Source organism: Miniopterus natalensis, chromosome 1 (assembly GCF_054644295.1).
Source record: "Miniopterus natalensis isolate mMinNat1 chromosome 1, mMinNat1.hap1, whole genome shotgun sequence".
Lineage (NCBI taxonomy): Eukaryota > Metazoa > Chordata > Mammalia > Chiroptera > Miniopteridae > Miniopterus > Miniopterus natalensis.
In genome coordinates this window covers 60,229,186-60,242,888 of record NC_142081.1, presented here as the reverse complement: position 1 = coordinate 60,242,888, position 13,703 = coordinate 60,229,186, and the positions used below count along the sequence as shown (strand labels likewise).

General features: G+C 41.3%; 2 protein-coding genes across 6 annotated transcripts in view; one reads left to right on the top strand and one right to left on the bottom strand.

Annotated features, from left to right (window-relative positions):
- The window catches only part of EIF2AK4 (eukaryotic translation initiation factor 2 alpha kinase 4), an 89,798-nt gene extending 81,697 nt beyond the window's left edge, over nt 1–8,101 (top strand). For 4 of the 5 annotated variants that reach the window (XM_087822340.1, XM_087822338.1, XM_087822346.1 and 1 more), the window contains 7 exons: nt 332–444; nt 3,130–3,188; nt 4,264–4,361; nt 5,577–5,645; nt 6,174–6,218; nt 7,316–7,434; nt 7,970–8,101. In XM_087822340.1, coding sequence (XP_087678466.1) covers nt 332–444; nt 3,130–3,188; nt 4,264–4,361; nt 5,577–5,645; nt 6,174–6,218; nt 7,316–7,434; nt 7,970–8,027 — 561 coding nt within the window. In that variant the 3' untranslated portion in view covers nt 8,028–8,101. Of the gene's footprint in view, nt 1–331; nt 445–3,129; nt 3,189–4,263; nt 4,362–5,576; nt 5,646–6,173; nt 6,219–7,315; nt 7,435–7,969 lie in introns of those variants that run through there. The other variant, XR_015715314.1, reaches the window with a different exon arrangement.
- Nucleotides 6,809–12,866, bottom strand: SRP14 (signal recognition particle 14). Its single transcript, XM_016220395.2, has 5 exons — nt 12,794–12,866; nt 12,578–12,650; nt 12,034–12,146; nt 9,729–9,761; nt 6,809–9,008 (listed from the first exon to the last, which is right to left on the bottom strand). Exons 1-5 carry the CDS (start codon nt 12,815–12,817, stop codon nt 8,919–8,921), a joined length of 333 nt encoding a protein of 110 aa, XP_016075881.1. The 5' UTR covers nt 12,818–12,866; the 3' UTR covers nt 6,809–8,918.
- Nucleotides 12,867–13,703: the final 837 nt, after the last annotated feature.

Below are 13,703 nucleotides of genomic sequence, written 5' to 3'. Positions count from 1 at the left end.
TTTTTAATTCTGTCATCTATGATAAGCTATTCTAGCCTAGACTTGGGATTCTCAACAGCCACACTTTGACATCGTGGGCCAGAAAATTCTTTGTGGGCGCTGCTGTCTCGTGCGTTGTAGGGTGTTTAGCGGCATGCCCAGCCTCTGCTCGCTAGATGCCCCTACAGTTGTCACAACCAAAAAGGTCTCTGAACATGACCAAATGTCCTGTGGGGAGCAAAATCACCCCTGGTTAAGAACCACCAACCTAAACTGTTGTCTTGTCTTACTATAGTATTCAGATTTAGCCTGTTGGATTCTGAAATGATGGATCTGTTTCATTCTTTTTAAGGTTAAGTCTTTTGAGAAGGAGAGGCAGACAGAGAAGCGTGTGCTGGAGTCTGACCTTGTGGACCACGTTGTGCAGAAACTGAGGACTAAAGTCAGTGATGAAAGGACTATCAGGTAACCTTAATAAACAACAGCCCAGAAAATCAGCTGGGACTACCTATATAGAACACAGGCACGTTTACTTTAGAAGTCAGTTTGACCCTTTTTGGAAATAAAGATAGATCTGGATAACTTTCAGTGAACCTTTCTGTTGCTTCTGAATAACTCAGCAGTTTAATTATATGACTAGTCATATCCTGCTTTCAACATTTGTTCCCAAACATGTCAAAGAATATTTTATCATTTTGAAAGGCCTAAGCTGCCAAACTCTGTCTGCCATTATCTTATTTGGTCTTTTAATCAGTGAATTTCCATAGTGTCTTGTCAATGTATTTGAAAGGTCTAATATGTTCTGGGAAGAGATCTCATATACTCATGATGGGAATGTAAATTGGTTCAACTGTTTGGATAGGAAGTTAATAAAGTAAGTTTTAAAAGCCTTAGAACTAAAACTAAAAAAATAAAAATAAAATGATTTTGCAATTCCACTTTCAGGAATTTATAGTGAAAATTATTCCATAGGGATGGATACACAGATGTCTAGCAAGGCATTGTTTATATTAGCAGTTCTCAAACTTTTTGGTCTCAGAACCCCTTAATACCCTTAAAAATTGAGGACCTTGAAGAGCTTTGTTTATGTGGGTTAGATCTAGCAATAATTTGTGTTAGAAATTAAAATGTAAACATTCTTTAAATACTTATTCTTAAATAACAGTAATAAATTCATTACATGCTAACCCAAATAACATATTTTTAATGGAAAGTAATTGTATTATCCAAAACAAAATAAATTTAGTAAGAAGAGTGGCATTGTTTCACATTTTTGCAAATATTGTTAATGCATTGTTTTAGATCTTTTTAATCTCTTTAATGCCTTAATAGAAGAACCTAGGTTGTCATACCTGCTTCTGTATTTAATGTGTTGTGATGCAGCACATTATGTAGTCTCTGGAAAATTCCATTACACGTTCACAAGAGGATGAAAATAAAAAGTGTAATTGGTATTTTAGGATCATTGTGAAAGTTTTCACCATGTAGACCCCTGTGAAAGGATTTCAGGGACCTCCAGGGATCCCTGGACCCCACTTTGAGAATCTCTATTATAATATTCATTGGTAGATGATTGTTTGGATTATGCTGTGAAATACTGTGCAGTCTTTAAAAATGATGATTCTGCCCGGCCGGGCATGGCTCAGTGGTTGAGCATCGACCTAGCATCCAGGCGATCGGGGTTCGATTCCTGGTCAGGGCACATGCCTGGGTTGCGGGCTCGATCCCCAGTCGGGGGCGTGCAGAAGGCAGCCGATCAGTGACTCTCATCATTGATGTTTCAACTCTCTCTTCTCCTTTCCTCTCTCTGAAATCAATAAAGATATATTTGAGGGGGGAAATTTTTTTAAAAAATGATTCTAATAAAGCCCAGTTTATTGACATGGAAGTATGTCCACAGATAGGATGTACAGTATGATCCCATTTTTGTTTCAACCAAAATACATAGCCCATACATATAAAAATGTCTGGAATGATGTACCACATTTTTAACTTGTAGTTATTTCTAGTTATTGGGATTACAAGGGATCTTAATTTTCTTTAAACTGTCCTACATATCTGTTACTCTTATAAATATATTCATAATCAGAAAATATAATACTCTACCTTTTTTGGCTTACCTCAGTGTCCTCAATCAGCCTCAGTTTTGCCCTCCAGGGTACACGATGGCAATATCTGCAGACGTTTTTGTTTGTTACAACTAAGGGTGTTATTGGTATCTAGTAGACACCAGGGATGCTGCTAAACATTCCACAGTGCACAGGACTGACCACCCACCCCCAACAAAGAATTATCTGGCCCAAAATGTCAATAGTGCCAAGAGTGAGAAATCCTGGCTTATATGAAATAAATGTTTTTGCTGTCTTCTCCATCCCTGGCTCCGCCCCCTCCCATGTGCACCCAGCTTGCATAAATTCATCATCAGGCTTTTCCCAAGGGAATTTTTTTTTTTAAGTCACCAGGTAGTATGGTTGCAGATCCAAATCAAAGACAGAAATTTAGAAAACAAAAAAGTCAACTAATTAATAGTGAGTACGCGAACATTATGAAGACACTTAATAGGCCAGATGGGATTTAGTTTTAGCAGGAAAGGTTTAAAATCTTCTCTCTCATATGATTATTTCCCTGTTTTCCCAAGATAGAGTGCTATTGTGTCTCTCAAAGACTATAAATTAATTCACAGTCTTTGAAAGAATATCCATTCACAGCTTTTTAAAGAATCTCCTTACTTACTAAACGTTCTCCTGTGGGTGACTGCCAAGGTTGCTGCCATAATGAAGGTGGGGCCTGCCCTTGCTAATGTTTCCTTGTATTGTGAGGGGAACAGAAAGAAAACCCATTACATTTCATTGAAATTAGCTTCTTCTATTGAGCCAGGATTTCAAACGCAGCTGAATAAATCAGAATGTTGGCTTTAGACATTTGTTAATTTGAAATGACATCCTTTATCATTTTTACCTGCTCTTGACTAAAAGCATAATTAAGTGCAAATTAGTTGTTTTTGTTTTTCACTAATAACCAGTATTTATGAAATATTTTTATATTTCATAGAAAAACTGATTCACTTTAAGTATAGATCACTTTTAGTAATCTGTGTTGCTTTTGGCTTATTGACTGTTTTCTAATTGTTTTTGTTTTGATTGTTTTTAGAGAAGCTTCCGATAATCTTGCAGTACAAAACCTGAAGGGGTCGTTTTCTAATGCTTCAGGTATAATCACTAATTATAATCTAAACATAATGATGCTTTTATGTGTGTGTTTGCTGTAAGCACTTATGACTGTGGCTAACTCCTTGTTGCATCAACTATATACTTTTAAAGTAACATATACGTAATTAATTGTACCAAATGGAACTTATCCCTGTTTTGAAACTCACATCTTAGAAAATAAGACGATGACTGGGCATTTGGTGACTTCTGATCCTGCTATTCTTTATCATACTGACTTATTTTTACAAGTGGTTTAATCTTTCTTCCGCTTGGTTTAGGTATAGATTTATTAAATGTGGATAATTTTCCTGGAAATTTTCCCCACAGAGGATTGAAGGAAAGTATTTTGAAATCACTTGGGGAAGACACTACATTTTGTTTTCATGAAATCCAAGTGGGAACAGTGGTGATAGAACACCCTGCCTACTGGTCACGGGTATACATGTGTTTGTGTGTCCAAACATTGCTGACCAGTCACAAAATAACTTGTATCTGCACTTACTTTAATTTAAGTAGTTTTCAACACCTTGCTGACCAAAGTAGCCAGCTGCATGGGCGAGTTCTGGCTTGAAATAGTCAGTCTGCAACGTTTAAGCCTTTAGTTTCATCACCTTTATCATACTGAAAAAGAAATGCCCTAATTAAGTCCACAAGAAGACACATTTGGCTTTGAACAGAATTGGGTCTTTTTGGTTCATTTCTGTTAGCATTCACTCTCTCCCACCATCAAATTTTAAGTACTTTGAGAAATTTAAGGAAGTATTAGAGTTTCAGAGACAATGTTTGATTTTTTCATAGGTTCGTGACGCTTTGGTGACTCATATTGCTCCCTATGCTTTTATCACTTTCCACACCCACCTGAGGAGAGAAGGCTGTTGGTCTTAAAAGAATTCTGGGTGTTGAGGTTCTGGGTTCTCCCTGGGCAAGTGCAGGCAGTTGCAGAGAGAAAACAAGGCCCAGACATAATCTAGCCCATCGAGTCACCCCAGAGTGGATTCTGTTATCTCTGTCCTCTCACTGTGTTACACAACATAGGACCAGATAAGGCCATGAATTCTGCAACTCTCTGTTTCAGGCCTGTTTGAAATCCATGGAACAGCAGTTGTTCCCACTGTGAGTGTGGTAGCCCCGGAGAAGCTGTCAGCCAGCACTAGGCGGCGGTATGAAACTCAGGTACATGGCAGTTTCCAGGGCTTTCTAATGTGAGCTACAAAGGAGGAAGAAAACAGGAAAGGAAAATAAAAATGTTTCCTGAAAAATAGTTTCCTTCCCACTTCCCTAACTTGGTGACTTCTGAACATTTCATCAACACAAAGCATCTCTCTGGTGCCAGGACTTCGTCCCATCTCCCCTCCAAAGAGGTGTCAGTGTGGACTGTGGGCCCCTAGAAGCAGCTGTCACAATTATTAGATCTAAGCAAAACTTTCTGATCTGGCTCTGATGGCAGATGGGGTTTGTTTTTGCTTTAAATAACAAAGCAGAAGAGATCTATTCCCAAGACTTGAGGCAGGCTTCTCATTGCATACATATTTTTGGTGTGTGCTATATGCCTGATTCTGTGCTAAGTGCCATGCAAAATATATAAGACATAGGACATGGCCCCACTCCTCAAAGAGTTTATAATCTTAGAAGCATATGCATTTTATACGTGGAGAATAGGTGAGACTAAGTAACAGAATGCTGAATTAAATATATTTGAGTGTTGGGGTGTACTACAGACATGTGGGAGAGACAGATCAGTGTTTGCTTCACGGCAGTGGGCCCTGAAGGACTGAAATGGGCAGGGGGAGGTTAGGGTATTCCAAATGGGAGGGGCAGTATGGACAGTGCTAATGAGCCCAGTCAGGACCCCACCGCTTAGGAAGAGGGTGAGTGTTAGCAGTCATTTTTTTAGAAATGTAATTAGATTGAAATACAAAAGATGAGGTTACCTCGTTTTTGAAAGCTCTCCTAGCTGTTTCTCAGGATGTTGGGTGGAATCTCATTTTTCACATCTTTCTACCATATTTCAGTTCCATGTTCTCATTGCTGTCACCTTCCCCTTTTTCCAAATTTAGCTTAATACTGAAATCTCCCTGCTCCCACGTGCTCTGTTTCACCACACTGAACTTTTACTAGGTGTCATTTCAAAATTATAAAAAATCAGCAACTAGGTGGGTTATTAAACAAATTATAAAGATAGGCTATAAAATCTCATTTCCTGAGATTATAATAGGATACACATACATCTTTCTGAGGTGGGTTAAGAGCAAGTTTTAGGGTAATATTTGGGATCCCTTTTAGGCTTTGGTTTGTTACCAGTGATTGTTCTGGAATAGGATGTAAAATAGCAAGAAAGATGCCTTGGTTTGACAGGTTCTGAATTCTGACATGTTTTCTTCTTGTTAGGTACAAACCCGACTTCAGACCTCCCTTGCCAACTTACATCAGAAAAGCAGTGAAATTGAAATTTTGGCTGTAAGTTGCTTTCTTTAATCTTCTGAGGATGGCTTCTGTCTGTACTGTCAAAGTAGTTTTCCTCAGAGGTTGGGGCTTTTTTGCTCAGTGTCAGCAGTATTGGGGTACAAGCCTGTTTTCACTGATGTGAACCACATGTAACCTAAATCTGTAAAGAACTGGGGAGAAGACTGAAGGTTTTGTGTTTGTTTCTCCTACTTCCTTCTTCTGAAAGATGGAGGGGAAGTGAAAACAAAAATCATTTTTCTAAGTGTTTCAGGCCTTTGCCTCACTAAGCCTACACTGAGTGCAGGTAGCATTGTCAGTCCTTTGGAGTGTGTGTAGCGCGTGGGAACCAGGAGTATTCATTCGCCAGGGCTGAGATCTATCCATGTGAGGTTCATTAGGTCTGCTCTACAGCACAGTAGCGTCCCAGGCTCTGCAGGCCCTACTCATCATGTGGCTCCCTCCAGTGACACCATCGTCACAAGTCAGGATGTGCTGCCGTGGGTTCTCTGACAGGTGACAGACATTTCTCTGTATTGACAGGTGGATCTACCCAAAGAAACAATCTTACAATTTTTATCATTAGAGGTAAGCAAAACGAAGTCTTCTGCATTATAGTTTTTAAAATTCCAAAGCTTTGCCAAAGGAAAACTGAAAATAGCATTATTTTCTTAGTGATACTAGGTATTTTTTTTCTGGCAGTGGCAGGAATTTGATAACATTATTCCTTTATGTGACACATATATTATTAAATCAGATTTTAAAGGAATCATACTTGTCTAGTGACTTTCTTTTAAATTTCAGAGGTTATATTTAACAAATACCTAGTGCTTTTTTATTGTGTCAGGCTTTGGCAGGCACTGTCCTAAGCATTTTACAAGTATTAAACTCATTTAATCATAACAACCCCAAGAGAGAGGTACCATTATTATACCAATTTTACAGAGAACAGAAGTATCTTACTCAAGGTCACCCAACCAGTAAATAGGAGAACCAGGATTTGAACGTAGGCAAAGTGGTAGAATATATGTTCTTAATCATATATGTGCTCTGTTGCGTCAAACCTTCATTCCAACTAGGAAAGCTCATTTGTAGAACTGGAACTATATGGAAGATCTTTTTGTAAAAATTAAATTAATTTAGGTTTTTTTTTTTTTTTTTACAGGTACATACCCTAATTATCAAATAACCAAATAAGAACTTTATCATAGCTGTAGGTGGTTTTCCAACATGTCATATCAAATACTTTGTCTATCCAGAGTGTTTAGTCACAGATTAAATCAGATGAAAAATTAACTTTGCCCCAGAACATTTCATACACTTTGTTATCTTGTAAATAAGCATATACCACTGTACTGACAATGCTTTGCTTTATGATCCATTCAAAGGGATGCACATCAGAGGTGGTGTGCACAAAGTAGGCAGTGGGCAGAAATGACTGGTCTAAAGTCACATCAGCACACTGCAGCTGCAGTATCACTAATCAGGATCTAATAAGGTGGTCTGTTGTAAAGAAAACTGATGCTTCAAATGACGAACCCCAACAGTCTGCCCACCAGTTGTAGTACCTCCCTATGAGATTTCTTCAGTATATTCAAAGGGGGGAATGGCATTGGCCTTTCATAGTGACCCAGAAAAAGCCACTTAATAAACCCTAGTACCTGTTGTTATCAATTTTTTCCTAGTGGGATGCTGATGAACAGGCATTTAACACAACTGTGAAGCAGCTGCTGTCACGCCTGCCAAAGCAAAGATACCTGAAATTAGTCTGTGATGAAATTTATAACATCAAAGTAGAAAAAAAGTAAGTTATCACTTGGGCAGCGCAGATTTCCAAATGGGTTAAAACTCGAGGAGGGGTTTTAAAGTGACATAGTTTATTGTCTTGTTGAGGTTTGATGGCTGATAAGCTGTTGTTAGAACTGCAACTCAACACTGAATCAGTCACAATCTTGTCAATAATGAAACAGAGGACCCAGGAGTAACTGTCCCAGTTATAACTTTAATCACCCAGGTAACGCCTAGAAATGTTTACATAATAGAAAACAGCTGTGACTACTTTGCTTTATGTCCTCATGTCAGAAGCCAGCTGATACCTTCCGCTTAAAAGGCAACAGCAAAGCCTATGAAGCGAAAGGTGGTCTCTTTGAGTGGGACCTTGCACTGCAGACCTTTGCCAATCAGTCACAGCTTGTAAAACGTGTGTAATGTTAATCCCTGGCCTTCCATCTTGTTTTTGATTAAACAAAACCCCTACATTTAGGTGCTCTAAAGATAATTACTTATTAACCCTGTTCTTCACCCATTATACTGATCCTGCCTTTTCTCTTCTTTTGCAGGGTGTCCGTGCTATTCCTGTATAGCTACAGAGATGACTACTACAGAATCTTATTTTAATCCTACAGAACAGTCATTACATTGTTCAGATAGGAACTATAAAATGTTGTACGTTCACTGTAATTTTAAATTAACTTTACATTCTAAGAAGCTGTCACACAAAGTTGAACTTTGTGTTTTTCATGTGTAATATATATATGTGTATATATATATAAATTTATCTTTTGGAATAAATGCTTTCATATATTTGCTGTTTTTTACTCGCAAATCTGTTGACACTAAAGGTTCTGTGGAGCTAGAAGAAAACAGCCTTGTTCTCCCTAGTCCCGATGCCTGAGCACATGAAAATGTCCAAGCTGAAGGGCATAAAGAAATCAAATAGCATTAACTGTCATCTTTATTCTTAATTTGGTAATATGCTTATCCTAAGGAGGTTAAGCAAACTCTCATTTGGCAATGAGAACTCACTCAAATTTGCTAAAGGAACTATAATGATAAAGTTATATAGCCAGTTGGGAAGAGGAGCCTTGAGATAACAAAATTTTCAGGTTTTGATTCCAATAACCTAGAAGATTGGGCTAAAGCCTCTTCATAATCCCATCATTCCAGAATCAGTACTCATTGCCAGAAACTTTTAATACGGGGAGGGAAAAGAGGAGATATCAGTGCTGATAAACTACATTGGTCTTCACAGACGGCTGCAGAGACTTTAAATGGTAATCCAGGAATGTACAACTATGCAACACAGACCAATTAGCCAGATCTCAGATAAACTGGCTTCTTGTAACTACCCTATAACATCACAGCTCTTCCATCCAAAATGACCCTAATCTCACATGAAAACAGTTAATGTAGGGGAACCAGAAACCTAGCTGTGTGGCCAAAAGGAAAAACCAAAGGAAAAATAGCGATTCGGTGGTTGGTTAGTGAGAACAGGGAATCCGGTGCCCCTCACTGTGCTGCTTTGCTCTTCTTACTCTTGCTCTTTTTGTCCCTCTTCTTCAGCCCATCCATGTTAGCTCTCAATAGGTTCGAATAAGCCTAAAAGACACAAAGGCACGACTTAGTGGGAAGAGTTACAAACTGGTGGAGCAGCTGCCCCGTTTCCATAATGGTTTTCGTGTAGCCAAAATCAGAAAGTCTGCCTGATGAAGCATATACCATGGGACACTTCCACTAAAGGAAAATGGTGTAAGAGGAAAACATGCTCACATTTTAGCAGCTTTGCAACACTCGCCCGCAGTGAGTTACACATTTTTTCTCTTTTAAGCAAAAAGGGGCCCAGCCGGCATGGCTCAGTGGTTGAGTGTCAACCCATGAATCAGGTGGTCAGGGTTTGATTCTCAATCAGGGCACATGCCCCAGTTTCAGGAGCTATTCCCAGTAGCGGGCATATAGCAGGCAGACAATCAATGACTCATCATTGATGCTTCTATCTCTCCCCCCGTCTTTCTCTCTCTGAAATCAATTAAAACATTTTTTAAAAAAACAAAAAGGGATAAACACAGGCAACTTTTTGTTCAACTTTACTATAGGCAGAGCATCTCTGAAGCCTAAGATGGCAAAATCTAGCTTATAAAAACTAAAAAGGAAGACAGTATCAGAGTTGAGAGTAAAATTCACAGCCTGGCAGGTTTTGTTCGTAAACTACTGGTAAAACATAGGAGAGCAGTGAACCTAAATATCAATTTTAACCTAGTGTTCAATATTATGCTGACTCTTGCCCCAAGAAAGGGAACATAGGGAACAGCAGAAACTCACCATCTGAAACTTATTCACTTCTTTGGAGCTCACCTGGAAAAGGAGGGGGAAAAACGGTGACCCCTAGTATCCATGTAGGAATCCCCTGCCTCACCATAGATAACAACCCAAAAGCCTCATGAAGACAACATCCTAATTGTTAAAGTATTTCTTCCCAACCTCAGGGTTCATGATACACTAAAGGCTATTCCTCTATTCCATTTTCCTCTGCCTGGGGTATAAGCAAAGTAGCTCTGGACTTTTTTTTCCCACATGAGACTTGTACAAAGATGGGAAAGAGGCAGAAGCAGGTTCCTAAAGAAGCTATGCTTCTCACCTCTACTGAAATCTCTTACACACATGGCACTGACTTTTTCTCCCTGGGTTCTGAGAGATGTGAAAGGGCTAAGTACTAATTTTTTGTGCAAGATACATTTAAACTATTCCCCATCTTCTTTTAAACCTACCTTCCATTAATGCAGGCCTATTTAAGCAAAGTGCAAGCTACCACAAGAAATTCTACCTCTAAAAATTCCTTAGGTTTTCGTATTTCGTGATACCCAACTTTATTTTTATTTTTTTATCCTTACCCGAGGATATTTTTTCCATTGCTTTTCAGAGAGAGTGAAAGAATGAGAGAAACATCGATGCGAGAGAGACACACTGATTGGTTGCATCCTGCACGCTCCGACTGGGGCCAGGGATGGAGCCTACAACTGAGGTATGTGCCCTTAGCCGGAATTAAACCTGAGACCCTTCAGTCTGAGCGCTGACGCTCTAACCTCTGAGCAAAACCGGCTAGGGCCCAACTTTATTTTTAAAACCACATAAGCTTTACTGTAAATGTGCTCTCAAGATAAAGGGAGGCATCAGCTAATTATGATCTCCAATCTCATGAATATCTTATACTGGGAGGGGAGTCTGGTTCGGCCCTAGCAGAATAAAGAAGTACAAGCATACCTCAGAAACACTGAATTTGGTTCCAGACCACCGCAGTAAAGCGAGGATCGCAATAAGGCAGTCACCACCTTTTTGCCGGTGGAGGGTCTTGCCTTCAATTTAGAATAAATGCAACATCTGGCAGCACGACAAAGCAATGCACAATAAAAAGAGGTATGCCTGGCCCTGGCTGATGTGGTTCAATTGGTTGGAGCGTTGTCCCATACACCAAAAGGTGGTGGGTTTGATTTCCAGTCAGGGCACATACTCAGGTTGCAGATTCGATCCCCAGTTGGGATGCATACGGGAAGCAACCAATCGATGTTTCTCCCTTGCATCGATGTTTTTCTCTCCCTAAAAATCAATGGAGCCCGGCCAAGGTGGCTCAGTGGCTGAGCATCAACCTAGGATCCAGGAGATCAAGGTTCAAATCCTGGTCAGGGCACATGCCGGGGTTGCAGCCTCGATCCCCAGTTGGGGGCATGCAGGAGGCAGCCAATCAATGACTCTCATCACTGATGTTCCTCTCTCTGAAATCAATAAAGATATATATTTTAAAAAAAAAAAAAAAATCAATGGAAACACGTTCTCAGGTGAGGATTAAAAAAGAAGTAATGCCTGTATTCATTCAGAATCCAGGGAGTCTCTTGCTTTACCACCAGTCAGCCTCCACCTTGAAAGGGAACATTAGAGCTCTAAATTTATACTTTCTCAAGTACCAAGCCTACATATAGCTACCTGCTTACTATGTGAACCACAAAGAAAAGGAATAACCAGCTTAAAAGCATCATCTGGTTACAAGAAATTGTTCATGGAAGGCCCAGCACAGTAAGTTAAGGGCATAAGTAATCATATATTTATGCCAACTGCTCTTACAGTGCTACTACGAGTAAGGACCAATTTGCTAATTTTATTTCCACAAAAATTTCAACAGAATAAGTGTTTGGCTTCTACCTTCATTTTAATTTTGTTCTTGAGTTTTCTACTACAGTAATAAAAGAAAGCGCTGATCCCATCCTGGCCGGGTGGCTGTCGGTTAGACCATCATCCCATATACCAAAAGGTTGTGGGTTTGATTCCAATCAGCACACATACCTAGGTTTGCAGGTTTGATCCCCCGTGGGGGCACGTACTGGAAGCAACTGATCCATGTTTCTCTCTCACATCAATGTTTCTTTCTCTCCCTTCCTCTCTCAAATCAATAAAAACATCCTCTGGTGAGGATGGGGGGGGGGAAGCCCTGATCCCAAAACAGCTGGCGAGTTACAGAGTAACTTGCCTTTATTTAAAAGAAAAAAGAGAGAATAACCTGGTTCAGATATGCCGCATACTCAGTTAAGTTTAAGTTTTTAACCTCCAAAACTGTAGTGTTACAAACCCAACTCACCACTGTGCTAATCTTCTTTTTCCCATCAGTAGCTCTTAACAGACACTTGTTGTCTGAGGGCTCAAAGCCCTCCACTGAACCTTTCCTTGGAATGGGTTTAGTTCGACCATCATCTGCAAGAAAAACACATTCCTGTGAACACGGCCACAGATGTTATTAACAGGTAGTTAAGAAATCAGGATACCTAATCCACCCGCACTGCTCTAGTTCTGTTAACCACCTCATCCAACGTTATCGCCAGTTTGGCCAAACTAGGGAAAGTACTTGCTACTTCCACTAACAGTGGCGGGGTTTGGGATCCTTGACCAGGAGAAGAGCCATGACATGCTGGGCCCCACTGTAACCGGAACCGCACCCTCCACGACCCCTAATATTCTCCGGTCCCTCTGCCCTGAATGTGTCCAGTACGAGGTGGAGGAAAGTAAGGGAAGGCGGGGATACGCCGCAGACTCGGCTCATGATTCCCAGACACTGGGCACCCAGGCTGGGGCATCGCTCGGCCTCCCAGGTCCCTTCCGGCTCTGCCGTGTCCACAGCTGCTTACACTTCTTCAGGGTGATGAACACACTGCCTGACAACCGGCACTTCTGGAAGAGCCTGGTCAGCTCCGTCAGGAACTGGAACACAACAAACCAGGCCCCGTTAAGCAGCCCCAAGTCCCCGCCGCGTCAGGTCCCAATCCCACCCACCGAAAAAGACAGAGGTCCCGAGCGAAGCCCCGAACGGCCTCCCTGCCTCGGCGGGCCAACTCCGACCCCACCTGCTCACTCTCCAGCAGAACCATCCCAGCTCCGCTGACTCCTCTCCGTCGGCTTACGCCTTAAGCATTCGGAGCCGGAAGTTCCGGCCAGGCTGGGGGAGGACTTCCGCTTTTAGATTGCAACTCTATTCCACCAATCCCTGCCTCCGCTTCCCCGCCCCTCCTGCCCCGCGCCTGCGCTCCGGGCGCCCGGTCCAGTACCGGGGGAGGAAGGAGCCAAACGGCTTGTGGGCCGTCCAGGATTTCACCCGCCAGACATCCTCTTGTCCCAGTCGGAGGTTTGATAGAAACTTATAGCTGCTACCTAACAATATAATGCCTCGGTTTCCTCATCCGTAAAGTAAGGATAAGAGTAGTGTCCACTTCACTGGCTGTGAAGAGTAAATGAATTTATATTAAATACCTAGAACAGGGCCTGGCACATAGGAAGTACCGGATAAGCGTTAGCTGTTATTATTTTCATTATCATTATCGTCATTTGTATGAATCGCCGTGGCAGCCCTCTGAACTCTCCCTCTTCTCTGACCAGGCTGAGTGGCCTCTAACAAGAGGAACTGGAACCCGGTCTTCGTTTTACCTCTGGATTCAGTCAAGAGACCTGTGTGCCAGGCCCTCCTTTGCCTGCAGCCAGCCTGACCCCTCGGCCCCCTGCAGCGCCAGGAGCTCAGTGGTGCGATGGGTTTTTACTGAGAACCCGTGAGCCTGCGCCAGGCGCTGTTGTAGGAGTTGGGGATCCAGCAAATACAAGACAAGCTAAGCTCCTAGTTGCCTGGAACTTGGATGAAAGGAGTAGTGAAGAAATAAACAGTAAAACACGCATAGCTTCCGATAATGATGAGTGCTGTGAAGACAAGCAAACAGGGCGACGCCGATGAGAGTAACAAGCGAACTACTTTAAGTTGGGTCGGGG